Below are 26258 nucleotides of genomic sequence, written 5' to 3'. Positions count from 1 at the left end.
GCTACAGGTTCAGAGGCCAATGGTTTCAAAAAACCATGATTCAGGCCGGGTGCAGTGGTTCACGCCTGTAAATCCAGCACTTTGGGAGGCCGAGGCAGGTGGATCACAAGGTCAGGAGTTTGAGACCAGCCTGGCCAACATGGTGAAACCCTGTTTCTACTAAAAACACAAAAATTAGCCGGGCACGGTGGTGCGTGCCTGTAATCTCAGCTACTCGGGAGGCTGAGGCAGGACAATCGCTTGAATCTGGGAGGCGGAGGTTGCAATTAGCCAAGATCGCACCACAGCACTCCAGCCCGGGCGACAACAGCAACACTCCGTCTTGAAAAAAAAAAAACAACAAAACCACGATTCAAGAAAAAGGCAGATTCTCCTGTGTTCAGCAGCTACTTTAAAAAAAAAAAAAAAAAAAAAAGGCACTTCTTGGCCAGGAGTGGTGGAGGACTGCTTGAGCCCAGGAGTTTGAGACCAGCCTGGGGAACAGCCAGACCTTGTCTCTACAAAAATAAAATTAGCTGAGCAGTTCCACCTCCTTGGGAGGCTGAGGTGGGAGAATCACTTGAGCCCGGGAAGTCAAGGCTGCAGTGAGCCGTGACCATGCCACTGCACTCCAGCCTGGGTGACAGAGCGAGACCCTGCCTGGAAAACAACAACAACAACAACAAAAAAGCACTTCCTAATGATTGGGGAAAATATTAAATATTAGGTCAGAGAGTTAAACACTCTTAGAAAATTTTAAGAATACATTTATTTCACTCAACACTGAATCTTAAAATTATTACTTCTTCAGACCAGGCACGGTGGGTCAGGCCTGTAATCCCAGCACTTTGGGAGGCCGAGGAGGGCGGATCACTTGAGCTTAGGAGTTGCAGACCAACCTGGACAGCATAGTCAAACCCCATCCCTACCAAAAAAAAAAAAAAAAAAAAGAAAATTATTACTTCCTCTCTCAGGCTTCAAAATTAAGGAGGAGGGAGGGACAAATTGGGATATCCCATAGCTGCCTGCAAAAAACACAATAGCTTATTCCATTCTCCCAAGCAGGATTTAAAATTTCAAAGTGAAAACAGCAGTCATATGTAATTATACATGCTTAACTCTCTCACATTTTGTAGAAAAACATACAAAATACAAAAAAAAAAAGACTGTATCAAGTTAGAAAACTTAAATAGAACACCAAAATCCAGATGACCTTGAAGTTTTGCTGGATCTTAAAATCACTAGAACTACTTCAAAATATATAAATAGGCCCCATTATGAAAAATATAAATATGAACATGATAAATAAGCAAGAGAGGAAAGGAAACTGATCACTCAGATAAACCATGACAGGTCCTGGGTAAAATACATTTAGACGATTCGGGCATGGAGGTACTAGAATTAGCAAGGCCCTCCCTGCAGCTTGCAACCTGTGGGGAAAAAGCCAAACAGGTGGTAGGCCACTTGTATTATTGCTCCTGCCAAAGCCTCCTCTTTCAGAATCAAAAACCAGAAGTAGTTGAGACACTGTGCTTTTCTATCAAAATCGCCCTTCACTGGTGAAAATTAGCCTCCACTGGCAATGTTCGCTGGGAACTGTACACTCTCCCACTCTTTCTTGTTCCGGTATCCTACTGACTTTTACAGACCTCGGTAACTTTTTCTGAACCAGGACTCAACTCCTCACTGAGCCAATGAAAAGCCATGCTCTGCAGACTTCAGATGCAGGGCCTAGCAGAGGACTCTGGTCTTAACTCCTGGTCCGTGGCATTCCACTTACAGCACCGTCTTCCTCATTTATTTCAGTAAAGGTCAGAGGTGGGTGCCAGCCACACACCCATTTCATATGTTCAGTTTTACCCACTTGTGTGCTTGACCTTGGACTTAACTTCAATACTCTGCATTGCAATTTGTGAATCATCCATTAAGACTAAATCTTAAAAACTAATCTTTGTCTCCACTGGAGACATAGTAACTAGTAACAACCACAAATCCAGCTTTTTAAGATTTACCCTGATAGACTGACTCTCACCCAACAAAAGCTTCCCACATCCCACTCTACTGCTAAAACAGAAAGTAAATGAAAAGCTCAGTAGATGGAATAAATTACTCTTCCTCCTCTGCCTCATACCTACACCCAGCCGCACCAAAAATCTCCTCCGACTACAAAAAAACACTCAAAGTAAACCAGGAAAAAACTAAGGTAGAAATTTTTAAAAAGCAAATAAGGCAAGACAAATAGAATTCCAAACTGCATATATATATATATATATGATCACATATATAATATATATGATCACATATATAATATATATGTATATAATACATATAATATATACTATATATTATATATAATATATATATTATATATTATATGTATTATAATATATAATATATTATATATAATATATAATATATACTATATATACATATATATGATCATATATATATATATAATATATAATATATAATATATATTATATATAATATATAATATATAATATATATTTATATAATATATAATATATAATATATATTATATATTTATATAATATATATTATATATAATATATATTATATATATTTATATAATATATAATATATAATATATATAATATATAATATATAATATATATAATATATAATACATATTATATATAATATATAATATATATAATATGTATTATATATTATATAATATATATTATATAATATATAATATATATAATATATAATACATATTATATATAATATATATTATATAAATATATATATTATATATATATGATCATATATATATATAAAATCTTTTAAATAGAGACAGGGTCTCTTGCTATGTTGCCCAGGCTAGTTTCAAACTCCTGGGCTCAAGCAATCCTTCTGCACTGGCCTCCCAAAGTGCTGGGATTACAGGCATGAGCCATGACACCCAGCCCCAAACTGCTGATAGGTTATTTTACAATTATAAATTTATATCTTGATGCCACTTACAAAGTTCTAGGCATTGGTGGGTAACCTGGTTTGCTTTCAAATGGTCACAGGACAAAGAACTGCCTCCTCACACTCAGAAACGTGTCTATGAAGGCTATTTCCATTTCACATTTCAGAGCCTGAGAGCCTCCAATACAAGGAAACGAGAGTTATTTACAATTTTGATACACACACACACCTCAAGATTTAAGGTTCTAGATTGAGGAGCCTAGAAATTTGACTCTAAGGCTTGACCTGCTCACCTAGATAACCAAATTAATGAAGCTACTGGCTACAACCTCAATAGAGTACAGAGAAAGCTTCTGCACTCCAAGGACTAAGGTAACATTACTTCCCAAATCAGATTAAGCCAAAGGGGGAACAGACCTTCACAAGTCACAGCTATATAGCAATTTGGGCCAGGCACAGTGACTCACACCTCCCAGCATTTGGGGAGGAAGAGATGGGTAAATTGTTTGAGCCCAGGGGTTCAAGACCAGCCTACAATATAGCAAACCCCGTCTCTACAAAAAATACCAAAAAATTGGCCGGGCATGGTGGCTCACGCCTGTAATCCCAGCACTTTGGGAGGCCGAGGCGGGTGGATCACCTGAGGTCAGGAGTTCCAGACCAGCGTGGCTAACATGGCAAAACCCCGTCTCTACTAAAAACACAAAAATTAGCTGGGTGTGGTGGTGGGCGCCTGTAATCCCAGCTACTCTCGAGGTTGAGGCAGGAGACTCGCTTGAACCCAGGAGGCGGAGGTTGCAGTGAGCCAAGATGGCACCACTGTACTCCAACCTGGGCAACAAGAATGAAACTCTGTCTCAAAAAAAAAAAAAAAAAATTAGCCAGCCAGGCATGGTGGTGTGCACTACAGTCCCAGCTACTAGGGAGGTTGAGGTGGGAGGACAGCTGAAGCCCAGGAAGTTGAGGCTGTCATGAGCCATGACTGTGCCACTGTACTCCAGCCTGGGTGACAGGAGACCCTGTCTCAAAAAAACAAAAACAAAAACAATACATAATTTGGCTGAAGTCATCTAGGTTAATGGTTCTAACTGCAGTCAAGTTCAATGTAAAAGTACACAATCCCTTCAGGCTTTCAGAGAAAACCCTGAACACTCAGTTATACCCTCGCATGTGAAAATGAAGAGAAAAAAAGCAGCAAGCGTCATGAAGATACAGAAATAAATATGAACTCATCTGGTTTTGACATTTTACAAACTAAATGTGTGAATCCAAAAGTATGATATCAAGCAGGGAGTGGTGGCTCACACCTGTAATCCCAGCACTTTGGGAGGCCAAGACAGGTGGATCACTTGAGGCCAGGAGTTCGAGACTACCTTGGGCAACATGGCAAAACTCCATCTCTACTGAAAATACAAAAATTAGCCAGGCATAGTGGCACAGGCCTGTAATCCCAGCTACTCGGGAGGCTGAGGTATGGGAACTGCTTCAGCCTGGGAGGTGGAGGTTGCAGTGAGCCAAGATCGTGCCACTGCACTCCAGCCTGGGTGACAGAGCAAGACTGTCTGGGGGAAAAAAAAAAAAAAAAGACATATTACAACAGTGCCAGACCAGAAAAATGACGGGTGGTTCACAACACTGATCACAGACTGAGGTTCAGCTTGTTTCAAAGCAATGTTCTCTGTTGTCAACAATCAGATTTGGGTCACCCACATGCTAGCAAGCTAATCTGACTAGGCTGATCAGGCCTAAAGCTTGGATTTTTATCTGTGGACTTTGCAATGAACTATGGTCAACATCACAAAAGGAGTCCTTTATACTCAATCTTCTAAAACAATCCTTAAAAGAAAAACTACAGAGGATCACCTTGGCTAGGGCAAAAGAAAAATGCTTCCTTTTCAAAACTCTTCACATTCTAGAGAGTAAATCTTGAAGAAAATATGGGTTTTTAATCAATGAATCTGAGACATTGAATCTTCATTTAAAGGAAAACAAAAACAGGATAAACATAAGAGCCTGAAGACATAAGGGAGTTCTACTTGTCCATATACCATGCTGAAAAGGAAATACTTTGGGTGTATTTTACAAAACACCCAAAGCCTGTCTGAAGGAATGCCCTTCCGAATTCTGAGGATACAAAAGCCCTGTCCTAAGCTTTTTCTAATCTATAAACAGAATTTCAGACCAGATCTGAAGAACTTGTGCCATAAATAATGCCTCTTGCCTGTACAGAGCTTTTTAGCTTTGTGGTGCTGTTTTTTTTTTTTTTTTTTTTTTTTTTGGTCCATCAGCTCCTTCTAATCCCAACAAGTACCCAGTGAGGGAGGCACTTCAGCCAAAATCATCATCTCTGTCTTGCATGTAAGAACAAGAGAGGTCAAATAGCTCAAAACTCACAAAGCAGGAGAGACCTGCAAGAGGACTCAAGTCTGATGTTCCCCTTGCCAGAATTATTATTTAAAATTGCAGACATGTAGATAAGGCCCAAATTAAAATGCAGGTTTTCAACCTCCAAACTCAGAATCTCTGGTGATGAATTTTTATAAATACATTATGTCAAACAAGTTCCCCATGTGATTCTGAAGCCCATCAGTTTGAGAATCATCAGCATGAACAATGATCCAAATCGAGCCAGAGAACCCATTTGTTTACCTATCCTTCATGAAACACAGAACCTGCCAAGCAAACCAAGCAGCAAAGACTGTATGTGCTTCAAATTCAAGAGCCAGGTCAATGCACTTGGTCAGATACCCACAGTTTTGGCTTCTCTCCTTACCAAGGTAACTTCTCAATTGACAGTAGCCAACAGTATCTTCACAAACTCCTTGCACTCCTGGAAGGTATCTTCTTGTAGATGACCAATACATATGGTGTCAAATTCCTTCTGAAGGTATTTAACACTTTAAGGGAGGTATCATACCATTAACTATGGGTGCAACCCTTGTCAAGATCATCAGGTTGGGTTTATAGAGCATCCATAACCATGACTCTACATATCCTACAACACACTACCTCTGCCCATTTAACTTTATTTCTGACAGAAAATGGCAGCAAGTCTCCTTTTGAACTCATTTCTAATAGCATATAATTTTATAAGGGAGAAAAAAAATGGTGACAATTTTAGATTATTTTATAGATTAAGATCATGTTAACTGACTTTGAAACATACTTTCAGGGCTGGGTGCAGTGGCTCACACCTGTAATCCCAGCACTTTAGGAGGCCAAGGTGGGAGGATCACTTGAGCCCAGGAGTTCAAGACCAGCCTGGGCAACGTAAGGGGACCCCATCTCTACAAAAAATACAAAGTTTAGCTGGGCATGGTGGTACATGCCTGTAGTCCCCACTACTCACGAGGCTGAGATGGGAGGATCGCTTGAACCCAAGAGGGCAAGGCTGCAGTGAGCCAAGATCATGCCACTGCACTCCAGACTGGGCAACAGAGGGAGACCCTGTCTCAAAAAAGAAAGGAAGAAAGAATCACACCTTCAGAAAAAAAAAAAAAAATCTCCCCACAGTCATCTGCCAAGCACTGTCCTGCTATATTTCTCAGGAGGAAATGCCCTGAAAAGGCTTCACAGCAGATAGGCCAGGCCTTGGACTTCCGAGAGGAAAAACCTCTTACAGCAACGAGAATTTTAAAAAGCAGGAGGCTGTGCAATATAATGTGAATGAAGAAAAAAGAAGTCAGCTTAGAAATAAGCACATCTGACCGAGCACGGTGGCTTACGCCTGTAATCCCAGCACTTTGGGAGGCTGAGGTGGGTGGATCACGAGGTCAGGAGTTCAAGATCAGCCTGGCCAAGATGGTGAAACCCCATCTCTACTAAAAATACACAAAAATTAGCCGGGCGTGGTGGCGGGTGCCTATAATCCCAGCTACTTGGGAGGCTGAGGCAGAGAATTGTTTGAACCTGGGAGGCAGAGGTTGCAGTGAGCCGAGATCATGCCACTGCACTCCAGCCTGGGCGACAGACCAAGACTCCACCTCAAAAAAAAAAAAAAAAAAAGAAGAAGAAGAAGAAATAAGCACATCTGAAAAATCAGTAAAGGATGTGAAAAGATCAGTCCTCACTGAAGAAAGAAGCACTGGTTTCTCATCACTTGAACCTAACAGCATATACCCAGGGCAAGACAAATTTCAGAAGACATGATACTCTTGAAATACAGAATTTTATTTAGAAACTGTTTAAAGTAGAAAAAAACCCTGTCAAGAAAGACCAGGTGGAAAATGGGTTCCCAATAAAATGGAATTTTAGGGCAACAAAAGTCTAAAAGGCCACAAAAGAGAAATAGCACCACTGTCATTTGAACAATGGCTAGTTACTTGCATTTTTTGGCATTGTTAATCACTGAATCTGGGTTTTCCTCTGAATTCCACACAGAGCATGCACTACACAACATTTTTATCATAAAATACTTGCTTTCTACACACATTTCAGGACAAGCTACCACCAGAAACAAATCAATACAAATACATCAGGGGCTGAACAATCTCAGTAGTGGGTGAGACACATTTTGCAGAATCCTGCCAAACAAAGGAACTGAATAGGCTGTGGGCAAAGCAAATGAGGGAGAGTTAAGGAATGAAGTATTTTAAATATTAATAATTAATTCAGACACGGTACTGTATTTTCCGCAAAAGAAAATTAACATTTAGTAACACACTAATGAATTTTATCTCCAAAGAGATTAGTGCACTGGCAAAGTATTCGGATTACAGTGGAGAGCTGTGAACAGCAGATACCGAAAACACCCCAGCCTGGCAGATCCCAAGGTAACGATGGCCTTCACTGACCACTCCCTTTGCCAGAGGTCCAGAAAGAACTTGCAGCATGATCACCTGCCTGCTGCACTTCCAACTCTAAGCAGCAAACTTCAAGGAGCCAAAGAGGAGTCCCCAGTGGGCAAGGGGAGCAGAGAAGAGAAACGTGGTAAATGTAAACCTAAAAGACAGTAAAATGGGATACAATCCCCATTCAAATCCCAGAGATGTGGGCAAGTCCCCAAAAGTAGTTGTTGGATTAAAAAACTGGGCACACCTCACTTCCCCAAAAAATATAATACATAGAAATTTCGGGGATAACTGGAAAAATAGAGAAACGCTCAATGAAAACCGAGCTCTTCAACTCTAACATCTCAGGGCTGAAACACATCCTCTATTATCCAGGCAACGATGCCTCTTGCTTTTTAGCAGGGATGCAATTGGTCAATGACACCAAATAACTTTACAGGGCAACTTTTTAAATGTTCCTTTTAGACCAAAGCCTAGGCCTATGAGGGTTCAAGCAGCCCTGTAAGACCTGTTGACAGCAGGTTCCAAAGGTTCCAAGGTCTGGCCCTTCCTTCCCAGACACAATGTCAAACGCAAAATCTCTTGTCATGTTACATTTTATATTTTGAAATGTGGAAGCATATTTTAAATACTCTTAAGGCATTTATTTATTACAACATTCTCTGATTTCACATTAGCTTAAAATTCAATTCAGTCTTTACATTTCTCCACTGAGGTCACCACCTCAGCATATTACATAACACCTCTCCAGCATTCAGTGTGACCCGCATCCGCATGGTGAGCCCCACGGTCAGCCTCTCTGTTTCCCAGGTGAACCAACTAGATGTTAATACTGCTCTGCTACAAGGTAAAAGCTCCTAACTCAAACTTATTGGAAAAGGAGTGAAACGTCTGCAAAGTGCACTTTAAGAAGAGGTACTTTTTGCTTATGAAAAGAAACCAGTGAGTCCTCTAAGGATAACAAAAGGGAGTATTTTACAGTTAAGCACATGATTTGGAGTGAAGAATTCCGATGTTGCTCTGCTGGTCCAGGCTGTTAATACTCTTCTTGCTCCTCCTGTGGGCCCCCTTCATCAGGTATCACAAAGCCTTCCTGAAATAGGAAAATGAGAGGGGAAAGCCACTGAAAGATCCATTTCTACTATGAGTTCACTTTCCTCATACTTACAGCCTCTTAAAAACAATGGTTCTTCCTGGCTCTATACAGGCCAGGTGACTGCTATTTTATTTCTTGGGTAGTAGAATTGCATCTCACCAAAGACAAAAACTGAGCACAGTCAAATTTACCCTCAAACTTTTGAAAGTGATGCATATTTACATTGTCTTCATTATGGTGGTAATTTCACCCATGTCATCAAAGGTACATTTTAAATATGTGCAGTTTATTATGTCAGTTATACTTCAATAAAACTGTTTTTTAAAGAAGAAAGAAGGCCAGGTGTGATGGCTCATGCCTGTAATCCCAGCACTTTGGAAGGCCAAGGCTTGAGCCCAGAAGTTCAAGACCAGCCTGGGTAACACAGTGAGACAATGTCTCGGAAAAAAAAAAAAAAACTAGCCAAGCCTGGTGGGACATGCCTGTAGTCCCAGCTACTCCCCAGCGGGGTGGAGGCAGGACTGCTTGACCCAGGAGGTCAAAGCTGCAGTGAGCCATGATCGCACCACCAGGCACTCCAGCCTGGGCAATAAAGTGAGATCCCCTCACTAAAAAAAAAAAAAAAAAAATTTCCCTCAAAAATTCCTGAAGTCCCCTGTAAAGTTCAGTACTCTAACATCTTCTCTCAATAAACTGTCTATACAGCCAGCTTTCCTTTTATGCCTTCCTTTTGTTATACTTAGGAGCCATGCTTTACCCAAAATATTCACAACAGCAAGACTGACCCAACATCAGTGGCAGAAAAATTGAGTGCACAAGGAAAAAGCAGATTCATGACTCCCACCCACCTCATTCTCACTCCAGGGCATTCTGGCATGGACTCAGAGCAGGAAATTACTATACTATTCTGCTGTAAAATCAGGCTTCTCTTTCAACCACCATCTTATTTCTATTAACTAAATCTCTATAGCTGAACTTACTTAAGATGTGGCTCCACTAAAATAATACTCAGACTAAACCAAGGACCCCCTATATCTTCGTTGTCTTTTTTTTCATTACATAGCACAGAGCAAGCTCTAAATTAAAGATTTATTCAACAGATTATCAACTTTTCAGTCATCTGTCTTAATCCCCTGAAATTCACAAGATATGTCTCAAGGACAGTGATAGTAACAGCATTATTACTACCTCGTATTTGCATAGTGCTACACATACTACCAGCAGTTTGTAGTTTGATCCTACAGACCTTGCTAGGCACACAGAATTACAAACATCACCATTAAACAGTGGACACAGCCGGGTAACAATCCTAAATCTAGAAAAAAATGAGTCTTCCCTGATCAACTAACATGTCGTGATTAATATCAACAGATTTGACTGTGCAATAAACATGGATCCAAAGAAACTTGATCATAGAGTACTCTGAGGGAGTGAGAACCAGGCAAACTCCTAGGAGGCAGGAGAAAGGCATACCCAGACATGACGTGATATGTGGGCGCACTGTGAAAAAGGGAGCATGTGCCTGCTTCTCCGGGCATGCCCCGGGCCCTCATAAAATGGAGGCAGCAACTGAAGCTGAGGGATCCAAGCAATAGGAGGTGGGGTGGGGTGAGGACATGGGTTGCTTCTGGCTAAGAGCAGTTTGTGGCACTCATCACCTATCAGTGGCCACATACTACAGATGCTGGGCAAGCTAGCCACCTCCTTGTCCTATTCCTTCTTCAAAAGCTCACAGACCTCAGGCAGAAGCTAAAGCTGGGCAGAGATGCCCTCTGGCTGACTTTGAGGGGTTAAAGATGAAGTCTTTTGATGAATGCAACACTGGAATACAACAAGCATCAGCACAGAGTTCACCAACCCTTCCATGTAAAATGGAAAGAAAATATCCTCATGTCAAACACATACATCTGTGGCATACAGAATGTCTACGATCCTCTGCAATACAGGGTCGTTTTCCCCCTCGTTCTCCTGGCAAATCAATTCAATGTTCCGTAGCTTTCCGAAGTAGAAATCCCTCTCTTTCTCCAAGTCTTCAACAGTAAGTTTCAATACGTTGACCTGCACAAGACATTAAAAAGGGTGAGATGCTTGGCATTAGTATGGCAATAAAATATCAGGCAGACTTCTAACCCAAAAGGAGATGTGGTCTTTGATCAAACCCCAACACAGACAAAAACCACATCAGTTTAATGTCAATTTTCTTCAGCCTCAGATAAACAACATGGATTTGTTTATAGCAACCTTGACGGTAACAGCTCCCAGAAAGAGCAGACTACCCCTTGAAACATGTAGAAGCTTCTCAGGGACTGAAAAAGGATTAAGGAGAAAAAACTAGGGAAGCCTGAGACAATTACAGCCTAGCAAGGTAGCTGACAATCATAAACTGAGTCCTTACCAAGGGACTGGACAATCAAGTCCAGGTCTGATTGCATTAGGGGGTCAATAGAAAGGACCCTGGAAAGGGCTCAATGCAACTCTTTGGAAGCCCAATGGAAAGTGCTCTGACCCTCCATGAGCCCCACTGAGGGTCTCTGATTCCCATTAAGAGGCTATGAAGAAATCAGTCTCAGTCCTTAGGCCAGGACTCTATCTAGCCAAGACCAATAAAAGTTATAACACTCATAGTCCTGTGTGTACTTTAACCATGGGGCATCTTCATTCCAGTGTACTGTATTCACATCTATGACAACTGAATTCCATTTAACTGTCAATGAATGCAAGTTGCAAAAATCTGTATTTACAGGCCAGGGCCACAGAGCAGCATGGAAAGTAAAGCAACAAAATCAAAGGTACAGCCACTGAGAACGACCTCGGCAGAAGGGAATTCTACAAGCCAGAAGGGACCAGAGAAATCATCTAGTCCAGCCTTCTGAACTCACAGCCACAAAAACTGAAGCATGTCAGGTGGAGTGGTGCACGCGTCTCAGCTACTCTAGAGGCTGAGTCGGGAGAATTGCTTGAGCCCAAGAGTTAAAAGCCAGTTGTGACAACATAGCAAGGCTCCATCTTTTTAAAAAATAAATAATAAAAATTTAAAAACAGAAATAAACAGCTTATCTAGCTTCCCCATAGCCTGATGAAGACACCAAACACAACAGAGGAGATCAAGTCTCATCCCAGGAGAAAGGACCCTCTTTATAACCTGCAGTCAAAAAGCATCCAGAGATGAGGAGCAGGTGACACCACCAGGACAATTTTATCAAAACGAACTTCAAAGTTCATCATCAAAGTCTTGTTAGACCAAACCAGAATCACAGTTCTAGACAGCCTTTCACTATTCCTTTACCAGCCACAGAAATAAAAAATAATTGAAAGTTTCAATAAAGTACTAGAGGGGCCAGCTGCCGTGGCTCACATCTGTAATCCCAAAGCTTTGGGAGGTCAAGGTGAGAGGATCGCTTGAGGCCAGGAACTTGAGACCAGCCTGGGCAACATGGCAAAACCTGTCTCTACAAAAAAATCTAAAAATTAGCCAGGTAGGGTGGTGTATGCCTATAGTACCAGATACTTAAAGAGGCTGAAGCAGGAATATTGTCTGAGCAGGAGTTCAAGGCTGCAGTGAGCTATAAATGGACCATTACACTCTAGTCTGGGAGACACAGCAAGACCCTGTCTCATTCAATCATTCATTCATTCATTCATTCATACATACATACATACATACATACAGTACAGCTACTGCCTGGTGGCCGGCAAAGCTAAATCATCCATTTTCCCTCATTGTCCCCACCTCTGCTTTTGCTGCAGTTTGCTGCCTTTCCTGAAACCAACAGCCCCAAAGAGCAGGGGATACACAGGCCAAGAGCCGACCAGCCCCAGCAGGAAGCAGACTCAGAGCTACAGCTCCACAATCCAAAAGGCAGGGAAGGGGCCTTCTAATCACATGCCTGGTGGCATTAATGACCAAGGAGGAAAGGAAGTCGAAAGAACTTATGTAAAGGAATGCTGGCCAGGCGCAGTGGCTCACGTCTGTAATCCCAGCACTTTGGGAGGCCAAGGCAGGCGGATCACGAGGTCAAGAGATCAAGACCATCCTGGCCAACATGGTGAATCCCCGTCTCTATAAAAATATAAAAATTAGCTGGGCATGGTGGTGCGCACCTATAGTCCCACCTACTCAGGAGGTTGAGGCAGGGGAATCACTTGAACCCGGGAGGCGGAGGTTGCAGTGAGCTGAGATCACGCCACAAAAAAAAAAAAAAAAAAAAGGAATGCTAGCTTGGTATCCACCTAGTTTCACTAGTTTCACTAATGCTACCCTCTCAAACCCTTTAAAACCTTCTCTGTCCAACAAATTATCAAGGCCAAACCAGATACCCAGCCTTCTGGGTCCCACCTATAAAGGCCAAAGTTGCATCTGTCCATGATATTGCTCATAACTATACACACATAACAAACACTAAATCACTAAAAAATATATATACTAAGACACTGGCTTTCACGTGGCACTCCTTTCAAGTCTGTATTCATGAGGTTATTAAAAATCTGTGGCTTGGCCAGGTGCAGTGGCTCACATCTGTAATCCCAGCACCTTGGGAGGCCAAGACGGGCGGATCACCTGAGGTCAGGAGTTCGAGACCAGCCTGGCCAACATGGTGAAACCCTGTCTCTACTAAAAATACAAGAATTAGCTGGGCGTGGAGGCAGGCACCTATAATCCTAGCTACTTGGGAGGCTGGGGCAGGAGTATCATTTGAACCTGAGAGACAGAGGTTGCAGTCAGCTGAGCTCGCGCCACTGCACTCCAGCCTGTGTGACAGAGCAAGACTCCATCTCCAAAAGAAAAAAAAAAAAACCTGTAGCTAGTAATTAAGATCACTCTTAGAACCTTATCTTGAGGTAAAGCAATAGTTATAACCTAAGAAGCCCCAAGTCAGTGTTTCAGGCCTGCACTGGCCACAGTAGCCATCAACCACATGTGTCTATATAAACACTTAAACGTGGCCAGTGCCACTGAGATGAGCTACAAGTATCACATACACACCTGATTTCAAAGACCTAGCAGAGTCTTCAAATGTAAAACAGCTCATTGATCATTATTTATATTTGATTATATGCTGGAGTATTATTTTTTACATATTAGATGATGTGTTGCTAAAATTAATTTTACCTATTTATTTTTATTCTTTTTAATGTAGCTACTAGACCATGTAAATCAGGTAGCTCACACTTCTGACTCACCTTCTACCTTCATTGGACAGCACTGCTTTGGACTAAAATCAACTAAAAGTAAATTTCTCCAGGACGACTTAGGAATGTAGAATCTTTGCAGATCTCCCAAGGATACGAATACCACAAGGTAGTGTGTGCAGATACACTGTTTTTCCCATAGCCTGACAAGCCCACATGGCTCCATTTTCCATATTTACAAAGGGCTGCAAATGCAAAAACTTTCAGGAGGGGCCAGATAATGTAAATGAGCCAAGAGAGGTGGTAACAGGTATGGGAAGGACTTTGACAACCTGGAGACAAATCCTTTATATTTAATAAATAAATAAATAAAACTCTGTGCAGGCCAAACACAGTACTTCTATGTCAGGGTTGAACCAGCTGGGTATGAGCATTTGATCCCAGCCTTCCAGGATCAACAAAGCACCTGGTTAGTGACCTTCAGCCTCTGCAAACTTAGCCTCTCAATGTTCCCCAGCACCGATGGACATGCAACAAAGTTACAAGCCTCTTCAAGACCACAATCCCTCCCAACCTCGACTGTTGAAGTTCTACAACACCGACCATCCAAAGCAGCTAATTCTGGTCACCCTCTCAGGGAAGGAAGCCTCCTCAGACCCCAATCACACTCTCCCCCATAAGAGTTGTGGTTCTTGCCTTCCGTAACCCTCATCTGGGACTTGATCACAGGCAGGCACCAAGTCCATCTTCTCCAAGTGTATCAAACCTGTCTAGGTCTAGGTCAGATCTCCCATGCCTTGGTACTCTCATCAACGCTTAGCAGCAATTTGCCCAGAGTCATTATCTGGTGAGTACTTACAGTTTCCAAAGGTGGGTGCAAGGAAAAGAAACATCTGTATACCTTAGATAAATCAAATAACCTCTTCCTCAATTCCCCATTCAGCAGGGACTGACTGATCTAGGTTCTGGAGACAGGTATACCTGGGTTCAAATCCTAGCTCAAGTTATTTAACCTCTCCAAGCCTTATTATCCTTATGTGTAAAACCTCACAGGGTTGCTGCGAAAGTGAAATTAAGTGCTTACACTGTGCATGACATAAGCACTTTTTAAAATCTTAGCTACGGCTGGGCACTGTGGCTCACGCCTGTAATGCTAGCACTTTAGGAGGCTGAGGCAGGTGGATCACAAGGCCAGGAGATCGAGACCATCCTGGCTAACACGGTGAAACCCCGTCTCTACTAAAAATACAAAAACTTAGCCAGGCGTGGTGGCGGGTGCCTGTACTCCCAGCTACTGGGGAGGCCGAGGCAGGAGAATGGCGTGAACCCAGGAGGCGGAGCTTGCAGTGAGCAAAGATCGCGCCACTGCACTCCAGCCTGGGCGACAGAGTGAGATTCCGTGTCAAAAAAATAAAAATAAAAATAAATAAATAAATAAATAAAATGTTAGCTACTTTTGTTATGACCATTTACGCGTATTATTTCACACAAGCCAAAAAAAAAAAAACCTGGTTCCTGTGAACTTTTAAAGAACATTATTCTACTCTATCAAGACCATGAACAAGAACCATAATCATCACAGTCTTTTATCCACTGACATTTATCCCAGTGGTATTGGCAACAAACACCATTCCAGGCACTTAACATTCAGCTCATATAATCTGCTCAACTGCTGTGAGCAAGTGTCAGCCCCACTTCACACATGAGGCAGTAAGTTCAGAGAGGCTGACTTGTCCAGATAGAAGTTAACTGACAGAGCCACTCCTACTTCTCCCCCAATCTATGGAACCCCAAGCCTGGGCTCCATCACCCAGGATAAGAGCTGAGCGGATGAGAACACATGGACACAGGAAAGGGAACATCACACTCTGGGGACTGTTGTGCAGTGGGGGGTGGGGGGAGGGGGGAGGGATAGCATTGGAAGATATACCTAATGCTAGATGACGAGTTAGTGGGTGCAGTGCACCAGCATGGCACATGTATACATATGTAACTAACCTGCACGTTGTGCACATGTACCCTAAAACTTAAAGTATAATAATAATAATAATTAAAAAAAAAAAAAAGAGCTGAGCAGAGAGCAGCCACACTGCAGAACCTGGCACGCTCTCTCGGAGAGCACAGATCAAGTCGCTGCTACCCAGCCTCAACATTAACCACTCTTTACTCTCTCGTATTTCTTTCTGAAACTGCTTCCTGTGTTTGAAATCCATGTCTTGAAATAGTTACAGGAAGTCTCTCCTTGTTCTCCGAGGCTTCTGTACTTCAAAGTAACAGCCCCAGCGGGTGCTCAAGTTAGCCACACCCACTCCAAGGATGAGGACGGTGACCCAGTCACCTGGACACTCCCAAGTCACCTAAGACCACGGGGCACACACAAATGAAAGAACAAAAAAGTGAAATGTGGGCCAGGCGCAGTGGTTCATGCCTGTAATCCCAGCACTGGGAGCCCAAGGCAGGTGGATCATCTGAGGTCAGGAGTTGGAGACCAGCCTGGCCAATATGGTGAAACCCTGTCTCTACTAAAAATACAAAAATCAGCCAGGCGTGGTGGCGCACGACTGTAGTCCCAGCTACTCGGGAGGCTGAGGCAGAAGAATCCCTTGAACCTGGGAGGCGGAGGTTGCAGTGAGCTGAGATCAGGCCACTGCACTCCAGCCTGGGCGACACAGCAAGACTCCGTCTCAAAAAAAGAAAATAAAAAATAAAAAAGTGAAATGTGATTTTGGGGCAGGTTCTCACTGTCCTGATCTCTTAGAAGTCTGAGTGTGGGTCATGAGAGGTTCTGCATTAGAAATCAATTCCCTCAAGTTTCAGGACTTGGCTTTTAGAAAAGTAAAAGGATGCAATCCCAAACTCACTGGAATCACAGAGCATCCCAGATTTTTTCAATGGAGCCAGGCGTGGTGACTCACACCTGTAACTCCAGCACTTTGGGAGGCTGAGGCAGGGGGATCACTTGAGCTCAGGAGTTAGAGACCAGCCTTGGCAACATAGTGAGACCCTATCTCTATTTTATTAAAAAAAAACTTTTTTAATAAAACAAAATTTAAAAAATAGAATTAACAAAAAGAATCATCTGAAAGCAAGCAAACCAACCAATTACAAGGATTAGTGGGAAAATGTCTAAAAGTCTAAAACTTGTTTTGATCCGCAGAGACCTCTGACAGGTGCCTTAAGGACATTTACTCCTGAAGAAGACATTTCGAATCACCCAATTACTAAGAACAGAACTAGAAGAGCCACAGGCTTTTCATACCAGTTCCACTCTGAATTCCAATCTCCAGTGACCCCAGCCTAGGACTCAGCAGAGAGACTGCGGAATCCTTTTTATTAAATTATTCAAAAAGGAGACCTCCTTTATCTTTCATTCTCCAAATCCCAGGTCCCTGGCAGCATTCCAGAAACATTCTACGGGATTCTAGTCTAAGCACTGGCTTCCGAGCACAGGCTTCTGCCACACTAAGAGAGCCCAGGCACACCTGATCTCTCTCTTATATCTCCACGTTCATGCTCCCCGCACAGCACCTGAGGCTCACACGTGTCACATGCTCTGGCAAGCAAACAAGGCAGGTGTTCATTTAAGAACACGGATAAGGCACCCCGGCCACCGCAAGGATCCTATCCCCCGAGGTGACTCACGTGCTAAACACAGGGGTGCCCACCTGCTGCATCAACTCAGCTGCCTCGTCGTCTCCGTTGCCCACACCAGGGTTCTTTCGCACCACACCAGGGCCAGCCTTAGGAGCCGCAGCAGTTCTCTGTGTTGAGATGGGCCTCTGGGGAGCTGAAAAAGAGAGCACAGGTTTTTGAAAAGGAGTAATTCCAGCCCAAACAAACAAACAAAAAATCCACAAGACAACATGGAGAAGCTGTGACCAACTGCCTTGCACAGGTGTTCAGTGAAGGGAACCAATGCTAGAGAGCCCCCGCATGCAAGACAACACTCCCACATGTGCCTACTGAGTGGTTTCTATCCTGGCAGCAGAGTTAAGTACCAATTTCTGTCATGATGTTTCATGCTGGGAATAAGTCCTTCAGTGAGGTCTTTTCTCCACTGCGGTGAACAGGACTATCATCTGAAAGGGGTACAGTCATTCTGGTGCACAGAGATGATCCACCTTAACCCAGCTCTGACCAAATCCACAAACCGGTTGTTTCATGTTGGTTACAACAGCTAAGATTTAGTTAACACATCTACAAACCAAATCCAGCTTCGTAGAGCAAAGGCAAACTTCACGCTAGACATGAGCACACAGTCTCGGCTGTTGCCAGGTGCCCACTGCTCCCCATCTGGAAAGTTAGGTCCCTCCTAACTCCTCACTCAGACTCCTTGGAGTGGAAGAGGGAGGGAATCCATAAGAGCAGGAGAGCCTGCTCTTCCCATGAACTGCTTTAAAATCTTCATCTCTGCTTACCTTTTAGAAGGAGTTTAGAAGAGTGAGGAGAGAAAAGCATCACACTGACTAGTATTTATAGACGTCTCTCAGTATTTACAGCCAAAAGCAGACAAAGACAAGAAAAAAGGAGTAAAGGAGCCAACCTATCTACAAGTAAAAATAATCAAGAATGGGCTAAACCTCAAGGTATATATATCACTGATAATTCACCTACTTAGCAATTATTTTGTAAAGTTTGCATATTACATGCCAGGTTTGAAAATATCTCATCTTCCTAACACCCCAAACTATAATCACAAGGCCTTTCACCCACAGTAATAGGCATTTCCTCTGGATGACTCTCTCTAGCACGTTTATCCCAAAGACTAAATGCTTAATGCACGTCTCCACTCAACTGGTAGCAGCATCTGAAATATGAAATGCACGGGGTTATCTATGTAGTTTCCCATTCTAAACAGGTAAAGAATAAAAAGTACTCAATATCTAGAGAAACGGGAACCCTGCTGATGGGAATGTAAAGAGCTGAGGCACTTTGGAAAACAGGCAGTTCTGCAAAAGGTTAAATACAGAGTTAACACATGGCACAGCAATTAGCAATTCTGCTCCCAGAGTATATACTCTTGGGTCTGTAACTGAGAGAAATCAAAACTTGTAGGTCCACACAGAAGCTGTATATGAACGTTCACAGCAGCATTATTCCTATCTGCCATAAAGTGGGAAACAACGCAAAAGACCATGAACTGCTGAATCAAATGAGGTATAGGCATGCAATGGAATATTATTCCACAATAAAAAAGAATGAAGGACTGATACATGCTAGGGCATGGATGAACCTTGAAAACAGCAGGCTGAGCAAAAGAAGTCAGACACAAAAGATCACATACTCTATGACTCCATGTATAGGAAAAGTTTAGAACTGGCAAATCCAGAGACAGAAAGCAGATAAGTGGTTGCTTAGGGCTGGAGGGAGGGGGTAAAGCTGGGGAAAGTGGGAAGTGACAACTATTAACTATGTACAAGGTTTCTTTCTATTTTTTTTCTTGAGACAGCGTCTGTCTCTCTCGCCCAGGCTGCAGTGTAGTGGTGCGATCTTGGCTCACTGCAACCTCCACCTCCTGGGTTCAAGCGATTCTCCTGCCTCAGCCTCCTGAGTAGCTGGGATTACAGGCATGCGCCACCATGCCCAGCTAATTTTTGTATTTCAGTAGAGATGGGTTTTCACCATGTTGGCCAGACTGGTCTCAAACTCCTGACCTCAAGTGATCTGCCTGCCTCAGCCTCCCAAAGCGCTGGGATTTACAGGCATGAGCCACTGCGCCCAGCACAGGGTTTCTTTTCAGAGTGATGAAAATGTTCTAAAATTGATTGTAGTGATAGTTACACAATTCTTTGAATATATTAAAAACCGTTTAACTTTATACTTTAAATATAAAAATATAATTATATGGCATGCGAATTGTCTCTCCATTAAGCTATTTAGAAAGCACTCAACCTACCCTCTCTATCAGATGAACAAGCCTCTCTCTAGGTATTATGAAACCTTAACTAATATTCTTGCCATCCTCTGGAAAAGAAGAAATTAGCATCTGTAGAATATCTACCCTGCCCCAAAATATACACATTCTATACTAATGTAAACACATCTTGGGAAAGCTACCAAGCCCATACCCTTTTGAGAAGGTATGTAAAATCAGCCTCTCCCCTACCCCCGCCCCCGACTCTGCTAGCACCATGGCAAGCCAAAGTCACCTAGCAGCTAAAGTTCTAGGGCAGGTAGGGAAGCTGTGAGTATACACAGGAAGCTGGTCTACAGAGAGAATAACACAGACAGCCAAGAGCAGTCCCTGAGAGACCTACACACCTCCTTCAAGGAGTTCAGCTCTGGTATAACTTCCCATCCTAGGGCTCTGTAAAAATGCCCTTGTTTTGGAACGAACTAATGCTCTCTTACATGAGCTAGCCTGATGGGTTTCTAGAGCTTTGGCAAAACTGCATACAGTAACTTGTTCAAGTTTCAAAAACCCTCTGAGGCAAGTATTAAAATTCCCATTTTATAGAGGAGGAAACTGTGGGGCAGAGTTGAAGTTGCTTACACAGGGCTACAGACACCTAAGGACACACACAGTTACCTGCCTGATGCCAAAATCCATACTCTGGCCACATGCCTGGGATTATATTTCTTAAGATCCCTAAGCCTATGGCTACTGAAAAAAATTCTAGCTGAATGCTGAATGAATATCTGGAACGCTATTTTTTGGAAACGTTTTGGGGTTGTTTTTTTTACCTGCACTGCTAGAAGTGAGAGGTTTCTTCGGTTTATTCAGAGCTGGAGCAACAAGGGAAGGAGCCACTGCAGTTTCTTGACCTTGTCTGGCAGCCACAGGGTCATAGTCTTTTCCATCATAGTTTGCATCGAAAAACTTCTTGAACCACTGAACGAATTCAAAATTGTCCTGAAACTTTCCTTTTACTAATTTGTCCACAGGAATTATCTGCAGAGAAAAACAACTGTTTAGCCCCCAAAAAGAGGCTTTTGGCAAGCATCAAACTAGTCCATGCATCAATTCATTATAAAGCTCTGCCAAAAGGAGAAAAAAATATTTTAGAGTCCTTAGGGCTAAGCCCCTAAATTTATAAAGCAAGTTTCATGCAGTTTGCCTTCAAGAGTACCTACACTTCCCAACCCCTCCCCACTCTCTCAAATGTATGAAAAGGAATCAGAAACAAAAAAGGAACAAGTACCATATAAGTCACATACACACATCCATCCAAGCACATCCTAAGACGTGATACAAAAGTGCATTATGCTATAAAGAGTAGGTCCGCTATATAACTTGCATGGCCACAGTGCCTATCACAAAGCATGAAATCCATTGCACAGGCCAGGCACAGTGGCTCATGCCTGTAATCCCAGCACTTTGGGAGGCCAAGGCGGGCAGACTGCTTGAGGTCAAGAGTTTGAGACCAGCCTGGGCAACATGGTGACACCTAGGCTCTACCAAAAATACAAAAAAATTAGGCAGGTGTGGTGGCATGCGCCTATGGTCCCAGCTCCTTGGGAGGCTGAGATTGGACTGCTTGAGCCCAGGAGACAGAGGTTGCAGTGAGCCGAGACTGTGCCACTGCACTCCAGCCTGGGTGACAGAGAGAGACCCCATTTAAGAAAAGGGAAGAAAAATCCATTGCACAAACCAACCAAAGGCATCTACAATGAACTGTGTTCAAGAAAATTCTGGGCCGGGCGTGGTGGCTCACACCTGTAATCCCAACACTTTGGGAGGTCAAGGCAGGTAGATCACTTGAGGTCAGGAGTTCGAGACCAGCCTGGCCAATATGGTGAAACCCTGTCTCTACTAAAAATACAAAAATTAGCCGGGTGTGGTGGCGGACGTCTGTAATCCCAGCTACTCAGGAGGCTGAGGCACGAGAATCACTTGAACCCGGGAGGTGGAGGTTGCAGTGAGCTGAGATTGCACCACTGCACTCCAGCCTGGGCAACAGAGTGAGACTCTGTCTCAAAAAAAAAAAAAAAAAAAAGAAAGAAAAGAAAAGAAAACAAAGGAAAAAGAATAATTCTAACCTGAAAGTAGATCAAGATGCAGAATCAGTCTCAGGATAAATTTTTACAAAATGACATGTTTTCCAAGTAATTCCAAATCCTATTAAAACATGCTTGCTGGGGGCAGGGCTGCCCACCTGCAATCCTAGCTATCTTGAGGACTGCTTGAGTCCAGGAATTTAGACCAGCACTGGCAACACAGCAAGACCTCATCTCAAAAAAAAAAAAAAAAAAAAAAAAAAAACACCAATAAAAACACACACACACAAAATAACAAATATACATAAGGACCCTGTAAGTATTTCTATTATACAAGAATACTGTGTTTTCAAGTATTCAAATCACTGAAGTGTTGGCCACAACTTAACTTTTTAATCTTTTTTAGAGATGGGGTCTTGCTCTGTTGCCCAGGCTGGAGTCTTATGCTGCAATCATAGCTCACTGCTGCCTCAAACTCCTGAGTTCAAGTGATGCTCCTGCCTCAACCTCCAGAGTAGCTAGGACTACAGGCATGAGCCACCATGCCTGGCTTTTACCTATCTTTTAATCTCCAAAGATTCCAGTTGCAATGTATTATAAAAAGAATATATCCAATAATATATCCACCCCTCTGACAAATATAATTTTTAAAAGTTACTTTGCATGATACTGAAACATTCACAAATATTACCTCTGTACTCACTTCAATAACCCAGAATACATAGGATAGGATAGAATTAGATATAAAACAAAATTAACAGAATTAGATATAAAACAAAATTAACTCAATGGTTAATTGAGTTACATGAGGGATCATTACACTATTTACTATTTATTGTTTGTACACTATTATTACTTTTATATACTTTAGACATTTTCCATATTCAAAAAATAAAATTCCATAATAATGAATGCAAAATTACTGTATATGAACTCTATTTAAACTATGCCTGGAAAGTAAGTGATATTCTTATACTATAAATGCCTATTTTATATATTGTAGAGACAAAACTAAAATTAAAAAAAAACCTGATTTCAAAATAAATAAAAACCAGACACACCAGCAAGATAATTGGGGGTGTTACTACCTTTGCCATAAAAAAAAAGTTATCCCCCCAAAAATGGCTTAAAAGGATAACCCCTTCACAAGGGTGGGGGAAGGGATAAACTACTTAATCTATTATCTACTAAAACAGAGGTAATATTTGTGCTAAACATTAAATGTTTGTGCTAAACCATGCCTGGTGGACCATGTTTCTGTTACCTTCAAAAACCTTTGGGGGCAGAAAGGAGTTTTCCAGCACCCACCACGGAGCCTCCTTGTAACCTTCTATAAAAAGCAAGTATTTCTAGAATCTTCTCCACCTCAGCCTCCAAAGTGCTGGGATTACGGGTGTGAGCCACCACGCCTGGCCTAGAATCTTCTCTACTGGAACTATTCTACATACAGTATGCTTTTACAGAAGTAAATCCAGATTAAGAGAGTTAGATTCCAGACTACTAGAGATTACACAGGAATTTTTTAAAAATAAAAATCACTGTACAAATTTACAGGCTGACTCCTCTAAACAGTTACTAACTTCACAGACGATGAAGAAAGAAACAAGCAAGGGGAATAGGGGCAAGAAGGTAGGGGCAAACTGCTCCCAGTAAATTCTGTGTTAACTGAGAAAAGTTAACTAGATAAATTAAGAAAAAAAAGAAAATGTCCAAAGTCATAAGCTAGCATCTACCTCCTTAGTAACGATCATTAAGGAACATTAACCACAATAAAAGATAACATTTACTTACTTTGTCAACACCCATTCTCTTAAAACCTGCTTGTAGTATTTTGAAGTTCTGGATGTACTCGTGTTCTAGCTTAGCTTGGAATTTCACTTTCTTCAAGGCAATGGAGCCAGGGAACAGCATGTCCATAAACTGACAATACGCAGCCCCTGAATGAACAACGGCAACAGAAAAATACAATTAAAGAAGCAGGGTGAACTTCTTCCCAGACCCACTTAAACCAAATACAATTTTTAAAATTGTGAAGTAGACCTACAAAAACCAAAAGCTTCACTGACTTCATGTGAAGTCAATTTCTAAAATCTGTAACAAGACTGTGGTTTTCACCCCATATATTCTACAACATACTTGCAACCCAGAAGCCTATAACAAGGAGAAAAGGAGTGTTTCTACAAAATTTTAAAACTCCTGTTCTTTATTGGTAATCATCATGACAATAAAATGACCACTAGAAACAAAAATGAATGCCTAAAATACAGAAAAGAAAATAACAGAAGTGACATTTTCTGATTTTTCACAAAGATATACCCTCCTCTTCAGGAGGCAATTTCCAAGATCCATCCTTGATCTAGATTAAAAAACATTTTTTTCCCTAAGACGTCTGTCTCCCTGGGCTTTTTACATCTCTAAATACATTTAACCTATCATTTCTTTTCTTTTCGAAACAGGGTCTCACTGTCGCCCAGGCTGGAGTGCAGTGGCACAATCTCAGCTCACTGCAACTTCTGCCTCCCAGGCTCAAGTGATCCTCCCACATCAGCCTCTGGAGTAGCGGGACTATAGGCACGTGCCACCAACGCCCAACTAGTTTTTTATTCTTTTTGTAGAGCACCCGGCCAACCCGTCATTTAATTAACAAAGTTGAACAGAAGACATTTTTGTGTTCCTCTATTAATTTTTTATTTATTTATTTATTTTTTGAGACAGAGTCTCGCTCTGTTGCCAAGCTGGAGTGCAGTGGCGCGATCTCGGCTCACCGCAACCTCTACTTCCTGAGTTCAAGCGATTCTCTCAGGCCACTGCACTGTCTCAAAAAAAAAAAAAAAAAAAAAAAGGCGAAACTCTGGCTCAAAAATAAATAAATAAAGACTACTATGATAAGGCCAGGCACCGTAGCTCACGCCTGTAATCTCAACACTTAGGGAAGCAGGTGGATCACTTGAGTCCAGCAGTTCGAGAACAGCCTGGGCAACATGGTGAAACCCTGTCTCTACAAAAAATACCAAAATTAGCTTGGCGTGTTGGCATGCCCTTGTGGTTCCAGTTACTCAGGAGGCTGAGGTAGGAGGATCACTTGAGCCCAAGAGGTCAAGGACTGCAGTGAGCCATGATCACATCACTGCACTCCAGCCTGGGGGACAGAGAGAGACCTCGTCTCAAAAAAAAAAAAAAAAGAGACTACTGTAATAAATTATTGCAATATTTCATCCCATTTCATTCCTTCCCCCACTTGCCCATTTTTTTTTCCAAAAAGTGTTTTATTACTGCTTAAACTTTCCAGGAAGATTATTTCTCTAATGCCGACAAACTGAACTCTCCTAATTCACAGCAGGCTTCACTGTGTACTTTACTGCCCTTCCAAGGCTAATTTGCCAAAGGAACAAGCTTGGGAAGCTAAACCAGCGGTTAAGTAATAAGTAATCTGCAGAATTCAAGACTGCCATAAAATGCATATTCAACTTACTTGAGGTCAGGCCAAACAAGTTCTCTGCTGGTTCCAGCATGTTCGGTTACCGTTATTTTTGGAAAGTCAACATAAAGGAGAGCAGGGGCACTTCAGTGACCAGGGTGACATTCTTAATTAAGAAAGGATCTTCAGAAGGTTAAGGCCTTGATTTTTGAGGTGACTGATTTATTTACTCATCCAACAAAAGTACACTGAGGGCATTCTTTTGTTTTTTTTTTTTTTTGAAACGGACCAACTTTTTTTAAAAACCCAAATAGAAGACGATCTATTCAGCAACTATATCCACAGTGGTATTTTACCCAGTACTATTTTACACAATTAAAAAAAAAAAAATTGGCCAAGCGCGGTGGCTCACACCTGTAATCCCAACACTTTGGAAGGCCAAGGCGGGCAGATCATCTGAGGTCAGGAGATCGAGACCAGCCTGACCAACATGATGAAATCCCGTCTCTATTAAAAATACAAAAAAATTGGCCGGGCGTGGTGGCGTATGCCTGTAGTCCCAGCTGCTTGGGAACCTGAGGCAGGAGAATCGCTTTAACCCGAGAGGCGATGGTTGCAGTGAGCTGAGATCGCACCATTCATTGCACTCCAGCCTGGGAGACAGAGCAAGACTCCGTCTCAAAAAAAAACAACAAAAAAGAGACAATGACTTATGAATGAAACTGGTTACCAAAATTGCACAGGAGTTAAAAAAAAAAAAGTCAACAACTTATGCATGAAACTGGTTACCAAAATTGTACAGGAATAAAAAAAAAGAAAGAAACATTCTTATTTCCCTATTTCTAAAAAGAGAAAGAATCAATTACATAAATATTGGCATCCAGTCCTCCTGATAGACTTTTATGCGAGTATGACTCTCTTCATGTTTCTTTTTCTTTTTTAGAGACAAGGTTTTGTCACGTTGCCC

At 42.0% G+C, this 26258-nt stretch overlaps 1 protein-coding gene across 3 annotated transcripts in view; it reads right to left on the bottom strand.

Annotated features, from left to right (window-relative positions):
* Positions 1–7068: 7068 nt before the first annotated feature.
* The window catches only part of MAPRE1 (microtubule associated protein RP/EB family member 1), a 30902-nt gene continuing 11712 nt past the window's right edge, over positions 7069–26258 (bottom strand). For all 3 annotated transcript variants that reach the window (XM_054674648.2, XM_054674647.2, XM_054674649.2), the window contains exons 3-7: positions 23665–23810; positions 20620–20827; positions 17601–17722; positions 10711–10863; positions 7069–8802 (exon numbers count right to left, since the gene is read on the bottom strand). In XM_054674648.2, the coding sequence (XP_054530623.1) occupies positions 8746–8802; positions 10711–10863; positions 17601–17722; positions 20620–20827; positions 23665–23810 (686 nt within the window). In that variant the 3' untranslated portion in view covers positions 7069–8745. The remainder of the gene's footprint in view (positions 8803–10710; positions 10864–17600; positions 17723–20619; positions 20828–23664; positions 23811–26258) is intronic.

This window comes from Pan troglodytes, chromosome 21, assembly GCF_028858775.2.
Source record: "Pan troglodytes isolate AG18354 chromosome 21, NHGRI_mPanTro3-v2.0_pri, whole genome shotgun sequence".
Lineage (NCBI taxonomy): Eukaryota > Metazoa > Chordata > Mammalia > Primates > Hominidae > Pan > Pan troglodytes.
The sequence above is the reverse complement of the archived record's forward strand: the minus strand, read 5'-3'. Positions and strand labels throughout refer to the sequence as shown.